General features: G+C 37.6%; 1 protein-coding gene across 8 annotated transcripts in view; it reads left to right on the top strand.

The window, feature by feature from the left end:
* LOC126416736 (dystrobrevin beta) overlaps positions 1–23,366 on the top strand; it is a 604,481-nt gene extending 581,115 nt beyond the window's left edge. For 7 of the 8 annotated variants that reach the window (XM_050084562.1, XM_050084568.1, XM_050084566.1 and 4 more), the window contains exons 17-20: positions 3,595–3,642; positions 18,507–18,658; positions 18,741–18,797; positions 20,304–23,366. In XM_050084562.1, coding sequence (XP_049940519.1) covers positions 3,595–3,642; positions 18,507–18,658; positions 18,741–18,797; positions 20,304–20,438 — 392 coding nt within the window. In that variant the 3' untranslated portion in view covers positions 20,439–23,366. The remainder of the gene's footprint in view (positions 1–3,594; positions 3,643–18,506; positions 18,659–18,740; positions 18,798–20,303) is intronic. The other variant, XM_050084567.1, reaches the window with a different exon arrangement.
* The last annotated feature ends 352 nt before the right edge of the window (positions 23,367–23,718 follow it).

Below are 23,718 nucleotides of genomic sequence, written 5' to 3'. Positions count from 1 at the left end.
TCTAAGCTTTTGGACAAATCCTCCTTCAGAAAATAAAGGGATGGACACACACACACACACACACACACACACACACGCACACACACACACACACACACACACACACACACACACACCACACACACACAAGCAGGAACACCTCAAACACACAGGATTGCCATCTCTGGCCTCTTCAGCCGAACCAGCAGAATGAATCAGGCGGTTTCTGTGGTTACTCACAACAGAAATCATGAATGCATAGTCGAGTGACCTAAGCACATACCACAATCCAGTGAAAAGTCCAAATCATAAAATATTCGTCAGGCAAGGTTGAAATACACTGCTATCCAATGGTGCATACATAAGGCTTCAGTGACTAGCGGGATACTGGCCACAATCCTGGGTTGCAGTATATCGGGAAGCCCCTACCAAAAGGTGGCACCACCTTGCCATGGTGGCTGTGCCCCACAAGCCATGGCTGTGTCCCACAAGCCATGGCTGTCTCCTGGAGCCCTAATATCTGTGACATATTCTCTCTATCGATACTCAGGCTCGGCGGCAAAAATCAGAATTGCCCTTGGATACTAGAGAAACAATGTCCAAAATGTGGAATTCTAAAACTGGAGATGGATATTTAAAAAAATATTACAACTACAAAATCTCTTCTGTAGCACTGAAAAGGCAAATAGAAAATATGAGTGACTTCGTTTTATTGCCACATGTGGTGTATATGCCCTCTATTGGTAGTTGATTCAATTCCTAAAAAGTAACTGTACAGAGATGTGGAAGAGACATTGGTGGCAGCTGATGGCACTTGTGAATTCTAGAAATATCTGTGGGATTCACACCCAGAGATCTTGGTGTGTAGGGAATATCCAAACATTTATCCGATATAATTTCAACACATGCTAAGACCATCCTTCCACTTCTAATCTCGCCTCATTTTATTATGTTCCTCTGATTTTACGTGCCAGTTCTACAGGATCTGCCACTATTCAGTGTCCACATCTTGCACTGCATCAAAGATTTTCCATAAAACTTGTTCAAAAATAAGGTTGTTATGAAAGTTTCCAGATATTCAAATTCTGTTAATACTATATCATTAGCTGGATTGATTTTCTGTACATAGCGAATTTACACTGCATGACTTGAGTGGATGACTGACTCTAGTGAAAACAATTGATCAGTGTGTGGCAAGATGCATCTGCTGTAAAAATTGTCTCCCTAATAGTTTAACCTTACTCCAGACAAGCATGTGATAAATAAATAGAGTAATGTGTGCTTCATGGGCTATTTCCAATCTAATTTTCAAAATAATTTTCATGGTCCAGTACCAAAGTACTTTTTTTCCAATAGAAGAAAGTCCCTTTGCCTTGTCATGTGTGAGATGGCCCAACTGCACTGAACCTACTTAAGTTCCTGAGGTACCTGCTGTGGAACGTTTTGTGACCCAGTCAGCTCTTCTGAGACTATGGTCTGTATTTTACGTGTATCAGTGTATCTGAGGATTCTGCTGTCTATGGACAGCTCCATTGAGTCATGAATGGATGCAGAAGAGCATGATTATGCACAGTTTATCTTCGTTTAATTTATGAATTAATGTGTTCACTAGTGTCATGTTCACTAGTGTCATGTTGAACTATCTTCGGGATGGCTGTAGTACTTCCAAAAAATGTAGTCCCTCATATTTTGTTGCCCGATTTTGTTTGTGAAGGACAAATGCTGTGAACTGACTGTGTTCACAGTAAGTTTATCATTAACTGGTGCTAACACGTGCAAATTCTTCAACTTCATGTTGCAGGAATTCTGTAGCCTAACACTTCAGTATTTTTTATTCTTCACTCATGTTCATTGGACAAGTACTTTGCTGTTAGCAAGTGGCATCAACAACATACTTTCTGCCAAGTGCAGCAGCTGGATTGTTCATGTAGAGTTTTCTGTGATTATGGACATTATCTGGCTCGTTGAACAAGTGTATGATTAATTTTTTCCAAATCTAAATCTTAGCTATTACAGCCTCTCTAGTGATGACAACATTAAACCACTCAAAAGAGAGAGATTGTTTCCACACTGTATAATTACTGAGACACTGAGCTTCAATTATAAAAGTGTGCTGTTGTGGTTATAACCTCTCTCTCTTCTTGTTCTACAATCTAGCTTACTGTAACTTCCTTACTTCATTGCTTTCTAACCAGCTGTAATAAATTGCTTGTGGTTTTTGATGTATATGTTGACCCATTCATCATTATTGTCATTTTGTTGCACATAAAAGTCTTGTTGGTGCTCTGTGGATTTTTTGTTGACATTAATAATTACAATAATAACAGTGTAAGATTTATTTTAGTGTCATATTGGAGGAGCTTTACTGTGACTTGTCCCATTTTCAGTAAAGAGTGACCTATTTCTCTTTAAATTGCCTACACACTTAGGTCGCCAGTCCCTAGACTTACACAGTACTTAAACTAATGGATGCTACGGACAACACACACACGCACGCACACACACGCACACACACACACACACACACACACACACACACACACACACACACACCCACGAGAGGACTCGAGCCTCCAGAGAAAGGGGTTGTGCAGTCCATGATATGGCGCCTCAAACTGCATGGCCACTCGACGTGGCTACTGAGATTATTGGGAAAGACCTATTGATGGCTGCTATAAATAATTTAAGTACATGGTTGACAAAGCAGAAAGAAAGTTAGTAATTACACTAATAGGGGTGAAATAGCGTGTGTTTCAGTTTTTACATTTAGCTGTTTTTTGCAGAACAGGTAATACAACAGTATTAAAATACATTAATTATTTCGGAAGGTTATGGAGCCTCACCACACAATTTATTTTGCATATTCCATTGCTGCCAGATCAAAGCTAAACTACTTGTCAAATGACAGAGTGATGTTAGGTTGATTGTACTTTTGTTGCTTATATTGAGCAGTTGTGCAAGTGCTACAGTTCTACACATATATTTATTGAATAGAAATTAAAGGAAAAAAGTGATAGGTTTTTATTTCCTAAGTAGTAATCTTTCTGTCTTTATTCCACACATTGATTCGTAATATCACATTTTATTGTCTTAGCTTTTAACACCTTTTTCAATGAATGTGATTCACACAAGTCATGCTTCTGAGTGAATGTGTATTTCAGTTTTGTTCCATAAGTGGAAAACATTTTGTTTGTTACAATTACAGCCCTAAAAAAATCCTTGAATGCTGCAAATCAAAGAATGGAACTTAGCTATCTTAGTTAATTTAGAATCCTTGACTTTAAAGTCTTTTCAAAATTTTATTATGTTATTCTTTTAAATAATCTTCATTTTCTTTATCATAAACTTATTACAACTTCTGTAACAGTAAAATAAAATAAAAAAGAAACTGTATCTTCATTGTCTGATATGCTGGCTAATACTTCACTATGAATGTACATAACTGAAAAGACCATTTATAGTTTGTGTATGCAACCTCTTCTTTTTATGTACATACTCTGACTGTTACAGTTCTAGATGTGCACATCCCTTTAGTGTGATGGTTTGGGAATGTGATGTGTAGCTAGCTTAGGATTAGTTATTTGTTCCTACAACCGTGACTGGATCTTATTTCAGAAGGCTCAGACCAAGAGGATGGAGATGACAACATCAGAAAACCTTTAGGTATGGTTTGTTTCTTTTCTTCTTTATATTTTATGCATCTTATTCTAATAGTGTGAGGACAAATCAAAAAGTAAATTCCCTTCTGTACTGCTCAGAAACAAATGAACAGAACTCATTGGAACGAGTGTCTTGTGATTTGTTCCTGCGAGATAGCACATAAGGCCACCAGGTGCCAAAACATATCAGCATACCATAACAATATACACTAAAAAACTATTTGCGCTCCATGAGTTGGTTTAGTAAAATGTGCAGAGTTCTTGCACCACAGATGTAGGCCTCAAGTGGCATATAGCAAGAAATTTTCTTTTAATATGCTGTACGTTATGTAATGTGTTCCACAGTGTAGCTTACAGCCCACACATGCCTCATAAAGGCAAAGTAGAAGAAAATAATTTCTTATTTTGTTTCTTGTTTGACCAACCTTCATAATTATGTCAACAAATAAAACTGAAGTTAAAAAGGATAGTGCGTTAGATGTTCAATCTGTCTACCAATATGCCTGCAGACATTATGGAAGATACTTTTTGATGTATCCTCATATAATACTTTGTATTTATTTGAGGCACTAAACGTTTAATTTTTATTTTTGTAAAAGCACTTTCTCTTCAAGTAATTTGGTAGCTTTTTAAGTAGAAATTATTTTAATGTCATAAGCCATTAATAATTATTTGTTTTCCAACCCTACAAGTACTTCTTAGTCATGATTATTACTAGTTTTTCTCTCATCTCACTCTTCTGAAGTAGATTAGGCACTTCACCATATTTCCCACTCCCCAGCCCCTTCCTCCTGAACTCAGATAAAGGATGAATGACCCAAGTATTTCACTCCCAATATCTTCTGACCAGGTGTAGATATTACTACGCTTCCATCCAGAAAAAAATTGAGCCAAGCTCTCACTAAATGAAAACTTTTTTCTTTTTTCACATGATCGTATAGTGAGTTCAACTGAGAAGTTACAACTTTCTCCAAATATTAAAAAGTGATTCTGTGTGAAGAATGCTACACACAAGTTGAAAAAACCATTGCCTTCTTAACACCCTCAATTTAACCCTGTCCTCCAGAAAGGTCATGTGTTGAAGGGAAAAAATTTCCTGTCAGATAAATTACTTTTGAACAGACCTTGCATGCTGTCTAAGCAGAACACATTCATTGTATTGTAACAAATTTTTATTGCAATTTTTAGTCCTGAGTCACACAAATATTTGTGTAAGCTGAGGCTGAAAAATACAATAAAACAACTAAATTAAATTTGACTTCCAGAAGGCAAATACTATTTACTGCAGAACCAATGAAAAGTGAAAATTGATTCAAATGACCTAGATTATCTGCAGAAATGTTTGGTGGTTTACAATAAAACCAATGTAAAACATGTTCAGTGTGTCCATACGGCATAGTTGTATCTTTCAGCAACAAACTTCCACTTTGATCAAAGATTTTATGCCGTCCTTTCAAGGAAAAGAATCACCAGCTCGGATAAGGCAAGAATGAGAAAGCAAACTGGCTGTGTGTGTTTGGAGGCATTCTACAAAAATAAAAGAGGCTAACACAGTGACACTTTATCATTTTGTAGAAATCATGAAAAAGCTAAATTAGGATTGACAGGCAAGGATTTTAACCCTGTTGCTCTAGAGGATAACATCAGTAAATAAATTCAGGTAAATCATAGGGTATTGGGTGACTTTCCTGTCATTTCCTTGTAAAGCCCAGTTTCTTCTATTTTAAAGCCCAGTTTCTTCTATTTCCAATTTCCTGTCAGAGATAAAGATAATTTAGCTTCCAAAGGTTTTCGATTTTGCCTGTCAAGTTTGCTGTTCCTTTGTGGTTTACTTCATTTGGTTGTTTGTAATTCTGAACTATTCATTTTTTTTTCTTCTCTGTGAGGAGAAATATTCCACTAGCATCCCACTAGGCAAAGTGATTAACATTGAATAATGCCTTCTAATGTTTTCAGTAAATTAAGTAAACTTTTTTGGTTGGATCTGTAACAAATAGTTGTGCTATAAGAGAATAGAAAGCTACTAAAAAAGCTCTAATTTAAGATTGATAATTTGTAATTATTTCTCCATAATGATAGAGACATGGAAATGATGTTAGTTGTATTTGCAGAACAGCTAGACGTCAAGAACATCTGGTTTAAAAGGCAGCTGAAACATAAAATTGGAAGATTGAGTTTGAACAATAATACATAAAGGATAGATTGCTATTCACCACATAGAGGGGCCACTGCACTGCAGACAGGCACATGAGGAAGGAGGCTAGAAGTACGTCAACTTTCGGACAAAGCCCATCTTCAGAACTAGAAAACTTGCACCCACCCACATATGGCCACTGTCTCTGGTAGCTAAGGCCTGACTGTGGCTGCATCTGACACAAGCAGCTGTCTAGCTGGGCTGGGCAGAGGGAGGGGAGGGGAGGGGAGGAGAGGGGAGGGGAGGGGAGGGGAGGGGAGGGAGGAGGTGGGATAGCAGCACAGAGGTGGGAGAAGTCACTAAGCTGCCTGCGGGAGCATGCAGGGATGTGGTGGGTGCAGTATTGGGAGGTTGTAGTGGGTAGGGAAATGGGGGTGGAAGGAGAGAAGTAGACAAGAGGAAAGTAATATTTAGGTGTATCGGTGGAACAGAAGCCATGCATAGTACTGAAAAGGGAGCAGAGAAGGGGATACACAGGTAAAGAACAGGGCTATTGAAGGTTAAGGCTTGGGGGGGGGGGGGGGGTTTGCAGGCACTTAGTGATTCACTGTAGAGACAAGGGCAGCTCATTTTGTATTTATCGCGAAGTAGGGGAGATAGTGCCACAGAGATGATATGTGAATTGGAGTGGCAATCATTAAAACAAAGGTGTTTTTCGCTGCAGCGGGATCTTCTCATGAAATTTCAATCACCAGTTTTCTCCTCCGATTGTGAAAACATTGTGTTGGCACCCACCTACATAGAGAGAAATGATCATCACGATAAAATAAGAAAAATCAGGGCTCGCACAGAAAAATTTAACTGCTCGTTTTTTCCACATGCTGTTCGAGAGTGGAATGGTAGGGAGGCAGTTTGAAGGTGGTTCATTGAACCCTCTGCCAGGCACTTTATTGTGAATAGCAGTGTAATCATGTAGACATAGATGTAGAGGTCCCACATTTTCAATCTAGAAAAGCTGGTGTTGATAGGAAGAATCCAGATGACACAAACTGTGAAGTAGTCATTAAGAAGCAGCACATAACGTTAGGAGGCATGTGCAGTAAGTGGGTGGTCCAGATGTCTTTTGGCCACAATTTGATGGTGGGTTGTTGGTTGTCATGCCCAAGTCGTAGTGGCACAATGGTTGCGGTTAGTTGGTAGATCACATGGCTGCTTTCACAGGTAGCCCTGCCTTTAATGTGGTAGGAGAGGCCAGCAGTAGTGGGAGGATGTAAGGGACTGGTCTTGATCTAGACGTGTTGCAGGAATAGGAGCTATGAGGCAAGGGGTTAGGAGAAGGGGTGGGATAGGTACAGTTGGAGGAGGACGTTTTGTAGGTCATGTTGGTGACTGAATATGACTGTTAGAGGGCTGAAGAGGATATTTATAACTTTCAGTGCACAATGAGAGGTATTTGAAACACTGGTGGAGAATGTGATTCAGTTGCTCCAATGCTGAGTGGTACTGAGTGATAAAAGAAGTGCTCATTTGCAGCTGGACAGTGGGTACAGGGGGGTGGAGGGTAACTGATGAGGCAAGTATGGGTGATACATTTCTGCACAAAGTTGGGAGGGTAATTATGATCTGTGAAGGCCTCACTGAGACCTGCGGCATATTTGGAGAGAGACTGCTCATCACTACAGGGGCCGATGAACATGAGTGGCTAGGTGTATGGAAGACACTGTGGTGTGGAATGGATGGCAGCTGTTGAAGTGGAGGTATTGTTGGTGCTTAACAGGTCTGATGAGATGTAGGGTCTTATTTAGCCATCCTTAAGGTGGAGATCAATATTGGGAAAGGTGGCTTGTTAAGCTAAGAAGGACCAGGTGATACGAATGTGGGAGAAGGCGGTGTGGATCAAGAAGAATGTGTATAGGGTGTCCGCACCCTTGGTCAGATTATAAAGATGTAATAAGTGGATCTGAATGAGGTGAGGGTTTGGATTCAGGGTGGTTAGGAAGGGTTCTTCTAGATGACACGTGAATAGATCAGCATAGGATGGTGCTGTGCGGGTGTCCATTGCTTTTATATATGATGGTAGGTTATGGGCAATAGGCTAAAGGTGTTGGCCCACAAGAACATATTCTCTTTGTGGGGGCACAGTAATGGGTCACACTGGAGCAGCCTCGTTTGTCACGTTTAGGAACTTAATGAAGCATGTAGAAGGCAGGACTGTGTGAAATGTTGGGATGGACCTAAGGATTTGAGAAGGGACTGAAGATCCTAATTGATTTCTGGAGTAGGGTCACTGTTGCAAGGCTTTGTAGGTAGACATATCTGATAGCTGGTGGAGTCCTTCCACCAAGTAATCCCTGTAGTTCGTAACCCCAGTCATGGAGCTTCCGTCAGTACATAGGATTATAAGGTCAATGCCAGTTTTGAAGATGGTGGATTGAAGTTTTTTCTGCAGATGCGAGGTTTGTTTCCATGTTTTAAAGTGAAATACATGTTTATTTCTCACATACACAAAGTACTGTTAGAAGTAAATGTCATGTTAATGACAGGCAAAAAACCCTACTCATCCGAATTGGCTGTTCAATCTTACCTGCACAGTAAAGAAGGCATCATGGATAAAAGTGCAGGAACTTGAAAATCTAGAGATGAGATCTGAACAGCTGGTAGAGATTGGAAAAAAGATACCAAAATGTGATGTAGGAACTACAAAATACAAGTAGCACAGAATCAAGGAAGCCTTCGAAGGCCACCACAACAAGTATTGTTCATAAAATCAACTGCAGTAAGAGAGTTATGCCATGGTAAAAGGAAAATTTTCAAACAGCAACCAAAGAGACCAATTGTTGAAGAGAAGAGATGTAGAAATTAGAAGTGTATAAATCCAGAATGGTCATGGAAGAAATGGGAGGAAAATGATCAGATCAACTTTAAACTGTTGGAGATCAAAGCAGAGAGAACTTTTTCTTCTGTTGAAGAAAAAAAATACTAACAGACCTTCCTAAACAAACTAAAAGAGAACACCAAAAAGCCATTATATCAAATGATCAGTGTTACTGAAGTGTGACAACTGCAGTGACTTTTGTTAAGAGTCCAGAGTGTTTTTTGGAAAGGAGAAAGAGTTTAAAAAGACTAGATTTAAAGTCATCCTAACTTTGTAATATAACACTGGAAAATTCTGGATGGAATACAAATAATGCAATTACGACATTAACAATCCACCACATACTGGATGTTTTGAGTGGACACTGAATGTAAGCTTACAAAATTTTGTTCTTCTTCACACTCACTTCTATACACCATACTTATATTGATGTGGCACTGCAGTCTGATTTGGGTGTCTGGTTGTGTTGCATGCAACAGCTGCAATGAAAGAGGATTAGGGAGGGCAGAAAGGGAAGAGTGATGAGAAGAGCTGTGAGGTGTAGAAACTCTAAAGAAAAAAAAATGGAATGGAAGTGAACTGCCAGAACCATGGGTCCATTACACTTCTGTGTGATAGATTTAAAATAATGGGATTTGCCATGGAACATACCAAGGAGTTTTTGTTGAACCTCAGCCTAAGAAATAATATAATGATTTCAGAAGAAAGAGGGAAACTACAAATTTAATATTTATGTATGAAGATGGTATCTGTGCTTTCAGAGTTAAGGCTCACCAGCCATTTGACCATCTTCTTTTGTGCAGATGCGCAAACAGTGCCCGAACTCTTAAAGGAATCGGCAGTAAAGTCGCGAGTAATGAGTATAATGGGCAGGGGCACTATGAATATAGTGCGGGACAATAAGTTGCGAATGTGAGTCTCATGGGAAGCATGCCAGAGATAAGTCCCTGCAGTCGCACTATCCTCTATGTCCTCAGTGGCTCATATGGATACAGTGTCTGCCATGTAAGCAGGAGATCCCGGATATGAGTACCGGTCGGGACACACATTTTCAACTGTCCCCATTGACTTGTATCAATGCCTGAATGCAGTTCAGGGTATTCATTTCATTGTAAATTTAATATTTGCTGTAAGGATGAGACAGTGATATACTGAGAGAAAAGAAAACTTATTTGTTTAGAAATAGAAACATAGGGTTTAATATCATGTTAATTAGAGATGGAGCACACGTGTGTAGGTCAAGGATGGTATGGTAAACTGACCATTGGTCTTGTGTTTCTCAAATGAAAAATTGTGGCATTCATCTTAATAAGTTTAAGGAAATTAATGAAAACATAAATCTGATGAGGACTAGAAAGTCTACAGTTTTCCTGTATCCAGTGTTACAATCAGTGTGCCACTTTGCTTGGTTATGTGGTATAGAAAAAATCTATGACAGTGTACAAAGGAAAAAAAAATTAGAAATTACTCAAGAATAAGAATTCATAAAGACAAAATGCCATACTAACAGTGACACAGTTTTGTCTAAATAGATTATGGGTACTTGAATGATGATGATGGCTGAAATATTGGTAGTTGAGAGCATCAGAAACTGCTCTGATGGGTTTAAACTCTTGCCTTCACAGATGATGCAGTGACATGAGCTGACATAGAAGCAGAAGTGTAACAGAAACAAAGTGACTGCAATGACATATTCAAAACTTTTGCTCTCCAGATATGTCACGCAAAAAGGAAGGCATTTACAATCAGATGATCACTTTAAATAGAGAGAAAAATGGGTGGAACAAATTCACTAATTCCATTATCTGTATAGTGCAGTAGTAAACCATAGCCAATCCATAGAATAGCACTAGAAACAGTGTAGAAAAGATCATTCTTATGAGAAAGCCAATTCTGGATGAGTAAAAGGAGCCCATTAAAATTTGTGAAACTGCTCTAGAAAAAATTTTATAAATGTATTACCACAAATGATCCCGAATCACATTTAAACTGGCATACACAGCACTGAAACTGAAGCTGAGGAAATGAAATTTTCAATAATAAAGGAAACGAGGTGCAAGTGATAATGCATCTGGTGGCGTAGGGTCATAACGAAAAGGCACTCTGAGAGATCTACGAGTGGAGAGCCCTCATTTACTGGACTAGTCAGACTCATGTTGCTAATTAACAATAACTTATGTCATCTTTCTGGAAATGGCTCTGAGCACTATGGGACTAAACTTCTGAGGTCATTAGTCCCCTAGAACTTAGAACTAGTTAAACCTCACTAACATCACACACATCCATGCCCGAGGCAGGATTCGAACCTGCGACCGTAGCGATCTCGCTGTTCCAGACTGCAGCACCTAGAACCGCACAGCCAATTCGGTTGGCTTTCTGTAAATACTTAAGACATAGATATCTGGGCATGAATTTTAATCAGTCACTACTGTACGTCAGATCTGAATTTACTAGTATTAATATGACTAGTATTAATATGCTAAGGTGCCTAGCAAAAGTATAGGGGAGGGAAAGGATCCACCTTGGTACAACAAACATATTAGGAAGTTGCTGAGAAAGCAGAGAATTTTGCACAGTCGTTTTAAACGTAGTTACTGCCCCGCTGACAAACAGAAATTATGCGAAATGAAAGCAGCTGTCAGAAGGACAATGAGAGACTCTTTTAACGAATTTGAAAGCAATATTTTATCTGCAGATTCTAAAAATAACACCAAAAAATTTTGTACGTACGTAAAATCTATGAACGCTACAAATAATTCAATACCTTCTCTTGCTGACAGTACAGGTAATGTAACTGATGATGATAAACAGAAAGCCAAAATTCTAAACCTAGCTTTCAAAAACTCGTTTACGATAGAGGACTGCAGCACCATTCCCCCTTGCAATTATCGAACAAATGAAAGGATGGCTGACATAGTGTTTAGTGTATCTGGGATTGTAAAACAGTTAAGATCCTTAGATGCCAGAAAGACATCTGGCCCAGATGATATCCTCGTAAGATTTTATGTAGACTACGCTATAAATATAGCTCCATTCTTATCTGTCATCCATCAGAGATCAATGGAACGGCAGAAAGTTTCACGGGACTGGAAGGAGGCCCAGTTCATAGTAATCTATAGAAAGGGTAGACATTCGGATGCACATAATTACTGGCCAATTTCACTGACATCGATTTGTTGTAGAATCATGGAACATATTTTGTGTTCAGACTTAATGACCTTTCTAGACTCTGAGAAGCTCATCTGCAGAAGCCAGCATGGTTTTAGGAAACAGCGGTTATGCGAGACACAGCAGGCCCTCTTTGTATATGATATACCGGCTCCCAGGTTGATGCCGTATTTCTCGACTTTCGAAAGGCGTTGGACTCAGTTCTGCACTGTCCCTTGCTACAAAAAGTGCGCGCTTACTGTCTATCCAATGACATATGCGATTGGATAGAAAGTTTTCTAACAGACAGCAGTATGTCGTCCTGAACGGGGTAACTTCAACAAAAACAAGAGTAACTTCAGGTGTGCCCCAGGGCAGCGTAATAGGTCCTCTGCTTTTTACGATTTACATAAACGATCTGGTTGATGGTATTGACAGCGGCCTTAGACTGTTTGCCAATGATGCTGTAGTCTATAGGAAAGTAGTATCACACGAAAGTTGTGAACAAATCAATGAGGATTTGCAGAAAATAAATGTATGGTGTAATGACTGGCAGTTATCTCTCAATATTAGAAGTGTAACCTACTGCGTATAACAAGGCGAAAATCCCCATTAATGTATGAGTACAAAATAAATGATCAGTCTTTGGAAGTGGCAACATCCGTCAAGTATCTGGGTGTGACTATTCGAAATGATCTCAAATGGAATGATCAGATTACAGAAGTAACGGGCAAGGCGAACTCTAGATTGCAGTTTATTGGTAGAATCCTGAAGTGATGCAGTCATTCAACAAAGGAAATAGCTGACAATACGTTAGTTCATGCAATCTTAGAGTACTGTTCATCTATATGGGACCCTTACCAGTTGGGTCTGGTTCAAGAGTTTGAGAAGGTCCAAAGAAGAGAGGCAAGATTCGTGACTGGTACATTTAGCCATCGTGAGAGCATTACAAATCTCATAGGGAGGTTGAAGTGGGACACACTTGCAGATAGACGGCGCGCTAAACGGAAGGCGCTGCTCACTAAATTCCGAAATCCGATCTTCACCGAGGATGTAGAGTATATTACCACCAACTTTCAAATCGTGTAATGATCATCATTCAAAGATAAGGGAAATAAGAGCTCATACTGAGGTGTACAGACAGTCATTTTTCCCTTGTGCGATCCGCGAGTGGAACGGGGGAGGATGACTTAGGTGCGAATTGTGCCCTCTGCCATACACAGTTTGGTGGCTAGGGGAGTAGAGATGTAGATGTAGATGTAGAATACACTTGTATTGAAGCAAATATTTTATACGTAAGGGACATGAGGGCTGCGACTGTTGATAAATACAAATAAACAAGTTTCTGCATCATCTGGATAAATGTGTTACAACTGAAAAAATTGGTTGTAGCTGTTCATTGCTTTTCTGATAGCATCAAGGATGCAGCTTCTGTGCAGGTATAACTAATGTTGTGGTCTGAATGTAAAATGTCTGTGATATTGTAATTGTGTTTATTTAGTAAATATTTTAGAACAAAATGAACAAACCTTGCAATGAAACATGAAATTTATCATTTATTTGTCAGTTAACTTTCAAATAAGCTTCTACATTTGCCTAGAAATACAGTAACATATTTTTAAGAAAAATTACTCCCAATATGAATCTTACATGCAGATAAAGATAGATAAAAATATGTTCTGCTAACAAATCCATAAGAGGAGGAGCCAAATGGACAATTACATGAATATTACTCATTCTTTATAGAGCAAAGCAAAAGAAAAGATAGGAAGAAACAAAATTACTTAGAAGTAATATTGGCAATTCATCTGTTGACCCCCTCAGGCACTGGAAATGCACCAAATTAATAAAATTTTATTTCTCTCTCTCTCTCTCTCTCTCTTTCCAGGAGCATATGCTACTTATGTATTCTAATACTAAATAACCCCATTTTCTCCAGGACTTTCCCCTTTTTTACTGGAGGAAAGAACGACTTCTTATAAATTGTCTTTTTTGTAATTCTCTTAGTTTGCACATATACCTGCTATTGATAAATACACTGACTGAAAAAAAAGTGAAGCACCCAGAAGATAGGTTGAATGCCAGTGTAATTTAATACATGTACACACCATTGGTGAGTACGTAAACGATTAGTTGGAGTTGTTTATGACTGGTAGATGGCCATCAGAGTGCATTAGTGTAGTTTGTGTTTATTATTGTTACCAGGTTTGGTAAGATATATAAGGGGTGTTAACAATGTTAGATATTGAGTGATCACGGTGAAGGACATGGAAATGTTGCATACTCGCGTGAGACAGCATTATCAGTACCTGACAAGAGTCCAAAAAGGGCCTCTTTGTGGATCTCTGTTTTGTTGAAAGGTTGAATATCCATATTTGTGGGGCATTCGGAAGTGAAAGTGGCCCTGCTGTAGGGATGTCAGAGCAGGCATAGTAGTCCACCATGTCTGACCACCACAAGGGAGGAACACTGTGTTGTGGGAGGTCAAGCGCATCACAATCCTTTCACACTTGGGTGCCTGCCATCTGGAAACCCGTAGTTGACTCCCTGCAACATTCTGTGTCATCCTGCACGATTGCTCGGAGACTAGCAGCAGCTGGACTAGGGAATTATTGTCCCACACATAGGCTGCCGTGAATCCCACAACACAAAAGGCTGCATTTGGAGTGGTGCCTTAATCGGGGAGCATGGACTGTTGATGAATAGTATCATATTATGCTCAACAAAGATTTGCAGTATGTATTACCTCAAATGACCATCGTCAGTAAGCACGGCGGCGACCTGAGGATAGATCCTATTCTTCCAATGTTTTGGAGAGGTGTAGTGTGTTACTACTGGTATGATGGTGTGGGTAGCCATCAGTTAAGACTTAAGTTCACAGCTGGTAGTGACTGGGATAACTCTGACAACACATTGTCACAGACATCCAGCATCCTCGTGTTAACTCTCATGCAACACTATCGAAGTGCGATTTTTTGACTTGACAATAATCATCCACACGTGTTACATGTCTATGTGATACTGAGGTACTCCTGTGGCCAGGAAGATCTCCAGATCTGTCTGCAATAGAACACAGGTGGGACCAGTTTGGACATCAACTCTATCTTGGAGCCAAGATATCGAGGATCAGTTGTGGGCCAACTTGCCTCAGGTGAGGAGAAAACGGCTTAGACACTCTTCCCAACCAAATTTGTCCGTGCATCCAGGCCAGAGTGGGTGCAGTGTGGTACTAATAAGTGCTCATACTGCCCAGTTATTTGTAAATTGCACTTGATCTTGTAATCATTGAAATAACATCACAAACTCTCTCAATCAATGAAGCTTCATTTTGTTTCCTTCCACACTTCCGGGTGTTTCACATTCCTAGTCAGGTAGTATGTAACATTTGATATAACATCTACCTTTCTCTTGTTTAAAGTGCTTCTGCTACTTACGTCTGTAGTATGTGTTTTGTTACTTTTGAAAGAGAGAATAATATTGAATGAATACTTTAAGATACCAGTTGAAATGGAGACTAGATAAAAAACTAAGAATGTTGTATAAAATCGAATGGAGCTTGTAAATAGTAGTTCTTAATTCTCAAGAATCACAAAATATACCATAACTTAAATGTTATTCTTACTATCATTTCCTCCACAAGCAGGTTTGCTTGTAGATTTCTTTCAGCTGCATCTCTCATATGTACTAATTCACCGTGTTCTTTCTTTCTTCCTTCCCTTGCCAGAACTTCCTTGGTTTCCCCACTAAATATTCATCAAACACTATTAAAATAATAATTTAATGTATAATGAGAAAACTTAGGAAATATAATTAATCTTTTAAATACATTTTTAGGTAAAAACCATCAACAGTTCCCAGCTATTTTTTTCACTCTAATACATACCTTATTGTTACATGCTAACGCCACTGATAAAACCGGCAGTACGCAAGAAAAGTGTTGAAAAGGAAAAATTGCTCAATCCCAGTGACATTTTAAATATATGGACACGTCTTTCAAATTCGCTCACAAATTTCTGTGCAAAGGTCCTCAAAGTGTCACTTCATGGAGAACATGTAAATACAGTCTCTTTCAACAAAACCAGTTTAAAATATAATGAATGTAAATGAAAGTTAAACGGGTAGATCACAAACCTATTTGAGACAACATAGGGAAATACTCAAAACGTTAAAGCATGAAAGTGAAGTTGAAAAGGAGAGGAAGTAGTTTGATAAAAAGTGACTATCTTTTCAAGATTTTACTTCATTTAAACTTGCCTTTACTGTGATGCTTTTGAATTCATTAAGTGATATCTGCTAAATACTCACTGCCGCTGACTTTGAAGCAAAGCTTGAAAATTATTGATGAAACGTACAACTTCTAAGCTGTGAATTACTTCAATTTATAAAAGTAGACCCTGCTTACATTGTGTGAAGTCATACAGGCGTAACAAATGGAAATGAATTATACGTTTGGGTATACAGAGATCATAGTCACAAGTAGCTGTTGTTGGCAGAGTAGACTGTTCATACTAGGCTGTTTGGGAGGCTGATGTAATGACATACAGTTGTAATAGTGCACAAAACTATTAAGGTTTCAAGAATCTGGAATCACTGCAGCTATAGCTTGGTAGTTGCTTTACCGCCATAAATTTTTAAAAAAATTGCTGTTATTGTTTTTTTATCAACATTTATTTTGTAGCATCATTCACAGCAAACACCAACTTTGCGTTAAGTGTCAGTTGACAAAATAGAAATCCAGCAGTTGTTGGAATGGATGACTTTGTATCCCTGAAACCATAAACAAGAAAGATTTTCAAGATGTTGAATGGGGAAAAGAAGGCAGCTGAGCTTAAGAAATAGTCTTTATCTATAGCATAAAATAACTCGTGTTTGTGTGTTCTGGAAAATTTTGTGCATGCACTCATTTGCTGCAAGGAAGTGGAATGGTTTAGTCAGACAATACTAAGTTGAACAACAAACTGAAAATAATATCCCACTAATTCAACACACAGAGTCCCATCACGATGAATCAGTGCAGCTTTATATCTATCACTGATACAAAAAAAGTTGTACTGATTCTATTGACAGAGGATTCACTGTTGGTCTACCTATCCTGTACTGTACATAAGTAGGCACTTGCTATAATTCAGTAACTTTATCGTACATTATGTAATCTTTAACTGAGGGTAAAAAAAAAAAAAAAAAAAGTTCTTGTGCACTTTATGATTTGACAGCAATTTCAAATGATGCACAGTCAGAAATAAAAACAAGACCCATAGATAATGATGCATAAGAGGCAAAATATGTAACAGTAAGGAAAATGGGTTTTGCACAAGATTCTTTTAAAAACTAATAAACATACTGACATGTAAAAATTATAAGAAGTATATAGACATTCCATTCTATCTCCTCCACTTTAAATTACTCTTAATGGATATCTTTCACATAGTTGATTCATCCGTGTGAATTATGACTGCCTGCAGGATTGGAGTCATAGTTGCAATGAAATGACAAGATTACATGTGGTAGCCCATTCATTTTAGTGAGTTGCCATGATAGGAGGCACCTATGTCTCCCTTTGTAGTCTCATTCAAAGTGCAACTGAGAAAAGCATACTTTAAAAAGGGACTAAACAGATTTGAGACAGCATTGTGTAGGCCCATCCATTACTAGTTCACACTACTTTCGTGTGAAACAAATGAATTTAGTTCAAAGTTTTGCTGGTTGCTTAAGCATTTAATTTGGTTTCACATTTACATAGTTTTACAGCTTCATTTAAGGAACTAACAAAGATGACAATACTACATGCACACATGTGAGAAATAGATCAGTAAGTGGCATTACCAGTTCTCTAAACTTCATTTTAAAAAATCAAAACGCCACACTTCATGGTGTAAGCCGTAACAGAACAGTAGTCCTCCTCTATATTCCATATTATGTTGATGCCTTTTGGTACACTTGGTGTGACGAGGTGCAAAGTTTGTTCAGTGTGATAATACAAAGTTCTTGGGGGTGAACATTAAGTTTTTTTGTCTCATATGGAGAATGTAGACCAGATACAGTGTCAAATGGACCAGATACAATGTTAAATGCTTTGACTTTGGCGACAACGAATGACTACATTTCTCTGAATGACCACCTGTCAGCACACTATGAGGGTCAAAATTGGAGACTTGGGTGTTCATCATCCAAAAGTGAGCTGACCATTAACATTTTTACTTTGTCCTACCTGGAAGGTTTAAAATTTTCTTTGTCATGCAAACTTTGCAGAATGGTCATTCTGCTTTCTCCTGTACTCTCTTATCGTAGTTGCAAACTATCTGTGTTCCATCTTGGGTAATGTCATTTTATTCACAATACTATTTCATGTTGTCTATAATCTCATGTAAATTTTCTTTACAACATACCTTATGAACCAATCATCTCAGTTCTTGCTTACATACGGAAGGTTCATATTTCTTCTTGTTTGGTATTAGGATAGTGTTTTGAAATACTGACACTGCAGTACATTTTATTTGGGTCTTGAAAATGACAGCCTCAACAAAATACAGTAGTTAATATCATCTTTACAAAAAGAAAATAATGTAACATAAATTTATCGCTGTCTGGAAGCTGCCCATAAATGACATTCACCAACATATTTTAATGTTCCTTTGGTGTGGACGCCATTGGAGTGCAATTGGAGAAGGTAATGTACAAAACTTTTTACTATCCATTGTGCCTTTGTTGATAGATTTTGAAACTGAAGATGGTGAGTCAGATGGAACAAGCAACACAGCTGCTTTGTGGAGGGAGGAAATACGGAAGAGATATGAGCAGGAATCCCAGTTCATTGCTGAGCTCCGAGCCAGGAATCTGGGAAATGGTCAAGAATTTGAGGAGAAGGTTTGTTCTGTTAGTTACCACTGAATGTGAAATCGCTTTCACTACTTCATGTCCTTATTCTTCTTTATTTTATATGTGCCAGGCATCAAATGAAGCAAAAGGTGCGGGTGATGAGTCTGACTATGAACAACGACAAAATGTAAGTGTATCATAAAAACATGTCTAAATTCTTATTGTAGAGATTTAGCTTTAATTGTGGAACATTAGCTTGCTCAAAATGAAGTGCTACGGTATAATTAATTCTAGATTGGCTCTTTTCTAACAGATGATAGGTTTTTAAGAAAACCTATCAAATGTTTTTGGGATACTTAGGAGTTAAAAAAGCCACAATCTAAGTTTTGATAAATCTTTTTAATGTCTTTAGCAATCTGATGCATTTCCCTGTGCCGTCTCAGAGGTGGAGGCAATCACAGTTACATAACATTCCTCAGTAACAGAAAAATATAAATTTTATAAAAGTTCCTAATTACAGAAAAATTACTGTAGTTAAGGTCGAATACAGCATGCATATGAATGTAAATGAGCTGCATTTAACTTTTTATTTTAGGCTTGCAAATGACTGAAGTTACCAGCAAAATGAAAAGAGCTCCTTAATCATCTCAGTGACAACCTACTGCACCCCTGTCATCAGCAACCTTATAACACATTGAAAAATGAAATAAGAAATATTGCTGTTGAATATTATGCATGCCACAATATGAACACCTGACTGTCACCACTTGCACAACAGATTTGTGAAATCCAGTTGCTGTTCTTCACACTGGAAGCAATCATCAATTAAAAGATTAAATACTAATCAAAGTTGTGGCACATAATTACAAATGACTACAGTTCAAACACATGTTTTATTAATATTGAGAAAGAGTGAAAAACAAAACTTGTACTTACTGTTGGAGTGAGTGGCACATCAGTTTCCTCATGTATTAAAAATAATTGATACCACTGAAGTTGGCAAACTTTCACCAAACCACCATGGGGTGCATACATCCTTTAGACTCTCAGTTGCTAATGATTCCAGTGTACCTTTCAAGTGACATTACTAATTTCACTTTATTAGAGTTGTATTTAGAAATACAATACCAATGAACATATAAAACTTGTAGCAGTACCCCAGTTGTATTAAAGATATCTCTATAAATCAAGCTGACTGTACCACATGCTACTCTCCCAAAAATACCAAAGTAAATGCTGAATCATAATCAAGGTACCTATCTAACTTCAGGAAATCCTTAGCAAATCTGACACCTGCCCCTTCCCCTCTATACAAAAGGCATTCACAACAAGATAAGAACGAGGAGTTGTCACACAAAGTGCTGCCCTTCAGCCACTTACCGCTCCAAAATTAGCCTTGTGTCCTTTAATATCACAAAATATGTATCTTGAACACTTTCCAGTATTCTGTTTTTATTGTGAAACACAAAACTTCAGTTTCAAAAGCTCATGCATGTGTGTGATTTATTGTGGGGTACAGTAATAGAATTCTCAGTCACCATAATACTGATTTTTCACATCTCAGTTTACTATTTTCAGAGTTTATAAAATGAAGAATTATTAGATGGGTAATGTAATTTAATAGACTGATATTTCATTGCATTAATATTTCCTCCAGGCCAATAGAGTTTTAATTGATACGGTAAATTTCCAGGCCTTGCGCAGGAGAGCAAGCGGCCTTACAGACGATGACAGCTATAAGGAAGATGATGACTCATACACTCGTACAGATGATGATGATGGTTCAACAGATTGGGAAGAAGCCATGAAACGTTGGGTTAATCGATAAGAGTTCAGTTTTTAGAAATATTCTTTCGAATTGTTGAGTTACTCTCTTGGAACAAAAATGTGTGTACATCATATTGATAATGACTGCTGTTAAGCTGGTATGTTGCAGATACAAAGTAAGCTTCTGAGATTACATATCCACTGCTGAAAGCACAATGCGTCAACAGTGGTATAAAAAAAAAGTTCTTTCAGCTGTAATGTAATATGACACATTCTGGAAAGGCACAACACTTTTAATTGGTCTGTTCAGTGAGGATATTAATAAGACGTTTTGAGTTTATTCATAATTTTGTGCCTCACTGAAATTAATTTTAATTTTTTTGCAAGTTAATGATGCTGTCTGAGACGAGATAAAGCACTAACTTTCACACATGCATATCAGTATACACCTATCATTTATTTTAGTTACAGTAAAAGAGGGAGCAATGTAAAGGGCACCAATAGTGAACTCTCTGCAGTTAGTACTTTTGGCAAGAAAACTGAGGGTTCTGCCAGTCTGAATAGATTAAAATAGAAATAATAGACACAAAATACATTCTCTGAAATATTTTCTAAAGAACATGTCCATTTAGTCAGCACTGTGTGCTAGGAATAATGGTTTGATATTATTAGGTGCTAGTAATCTCACTTTCCTATACTGAATATTTGTTTAGTTAAAAGATGATCACAACAGATCATTATTAATTATTTCAAAAATATGTTATATGACACTCAACTAATGTGGGCATTGCTGATGCTTGCATTTTTTTTGGATATATTTGAGCAACACATTGCTCACACAAATAGTGTTATATAATATAAATGGTATGAAGCATGACCTTTTCATATCTTAACGAGTGACAAATCAGCATAGTTAAGTTACCTCCAGATTCAGGTATATGAAAGTGATTTAAACTGGTTAATAAAAATCAAATAAAATAGGAAGGAAGACCAATTACACATTCACGACTGCACCTATTTCCTTCCAGTAACAGAGCAAGAAATACATGCCTTTTATTCTAAGTTCTTGGTACATGAATTCTACATTAGAAGAAGCTAGTGTCACCATGGTGTGGGGAAGTACTCACACAATTGCGAACATCGATGTGCTTACTCTCCAAGGTGCAGTCAAAAAAACTGTGAAATGTCTCAAAGAAGACTTGCGTGCCTCAACCTGATGCATACAGGTTACTGCCAAGTGAAACACATAGAGATGATCGTTATATAATTTCAGGTGATACTGTTGAAGCACAGTAGGTTAAGTTGTAAATATTTTGCTGTGCGATAGAAATGCCATACAAACGAGAGAAGCTTTAGTGGATACAAATCCAGTTCCTAAGACATTTCATTATTTAAACTATATGATGGATTCACCACTAAAATCAAGTACTGCGAAAAAAATCAGTTCTTGGGAATATCCTTGTCCACATTACAAACTTGGAGCAATGAAAGCTATTATGGGCATGTTTCATACTCTTCTCCATTATTGAAAGAAAATTTTATTTTTCGATCCATAGCTATCACTACCAGAAAAATATTATGGGCAGTTTTCCACTTCTTCTTACAAGACACTCTTCATTCAAATAGATCAGTATTTCCTCACTGCTTCCTTCCTGCTCAAACTGAAACTCTCTAATAACTTATTTCATAAATCGTTCTAGTCTGACTGCACTATCCTCAATCGTGTGTGGGGAACCTAGCACCAATAATGGATCTAGGGGAATGGGCAATGTAGAATGGACTTCATATAACACTCTATTTTTTGTATAAATGAGGTAAAACACAATGGAAATTAACACCTGAGTTTGGGACATGACAGAAACAAAAATGTGTAAGTGAGCGGAAGACACACACAAAGGCAACATAATTAACAGCCTGTACATAATGAAGGTGAATTTTGAAATATGTTAATCTGCAGTTTTGCCTCTGAAAATTGAAATATGAATAAAGGTCAATTGGCACAAAATACTGATCAGATTTGTGCACCTGTCTATTTAAGTAAATTTCATATTGCTAGAGTCTGCGAAGTGTACAGATATCTACATGAAATTGTTCTTTTGGGTAAAAATTTATTCACTCTTTTTTTGCTATTAATCATTTACTTCAAAAAATGTTCTCTAGGTGTCAGCTATCATGTACACAAATACTTCTAATTATGTGGAAGTTGTTTACATCTCAATTTATGGCTTAGTTCAATTACTAGGACATTAATGAATTTGGGCCTAATTGTTGAATTTCAGTGTCTATACTGTGTAATGCACCTTTATTTAAAAAAAAAAAGTTGTACAGAGAAAATTTTTTTTTACTTTTGGCCAATTCAGTGCTCTTCTGCCGTATGAATGGCCTTCAAAACTGATTTTAATATTTCTATGTTCTCCAAAGAGCCAGATGTTTAATTCCTGTTTCTGCTAAAGCAGCTGATTGCACATAACAGGAAAGGCACGATGGGTATTCTCCAACATCGACATATATGTTACAGGTTTTGTTTGCTTTGTATAATACTTTTCAAAACACTTCTCCTCTTAGTAGTATGTGGCACACTAAGGTTGGGTAGTTCCTGATTTCATGGCTTACAGTAAAAATAAATTTACAGCTGCAAGGCAGTCCAGGAGAGGGACCTTTCAATTTATTCATGTGCACCAACCTGATTTACTACAGGGAAGGCACTATAGGTGTACACGAGAAGAAAGAATGAATTAAAACTACGAACTGTGAAGCTTTGTATAGTTTGTCAGTCAATCATACTGGCATGTAGATCTATGAAAATGTAAATATATATATAAATGTAAGATCTGTGTAATTGCTTTGTAGATTGTCTGCACATGACGAACTATTATATGTAACAAACCTCTACACTGTTACCAGTCCAATTTATTGTAAGTGTAAACTGTATTATATAATGGCACTATTTTATTGTGGATGGTGTAAAATATATTTTAAAATGGAAAAACTGTGGTGGACTACTTTTTTAAAAATCTCCTATGGCGGATGTAAGTATGAGCAGCTTGTAATAAGTTCGTATGTTGGTAAAAGGAGGGGAGGGGGAATCACTTGTGTTTCTCATCAAACAATACTATTCATGGAATGTATGCTTGTGTAGGCTTTACTTATGCATATTCTTTTACACAGTTTTGAGCTATAACAACAAATCTCGAACATTTTTAAGATTGCTTACCTATGTGTTTCAGAGCTAACAGACAATTAAAACACAAGAATATACCTCAAATTAGAAATTCGAGGTTGGAATATCAACAATATTATGGAAAGAAACACACACACACACACACACACACACACACACA

The sequence above is a fragment of the Schistocerca serialis genome, chromosome 8, assembly GCF_023864345.2.
Source record: "Schistocerca serialis cubense isolate TAMUIC-IGC-003099 chromosome 8, iqSchSeri2.2, whole genome shotgun sequence".
NCBI lineage: Eukaryota > Metazoa > Arthropoda > Insecta > Orthoptera > Acrididae > Schistocerca > Schistocerca serialis.
The sequence above is the reverse complement of the archived record's forward strand: the minus strand, read 5'-3'. Positions and strand labels throughout refer to the sequence as shown.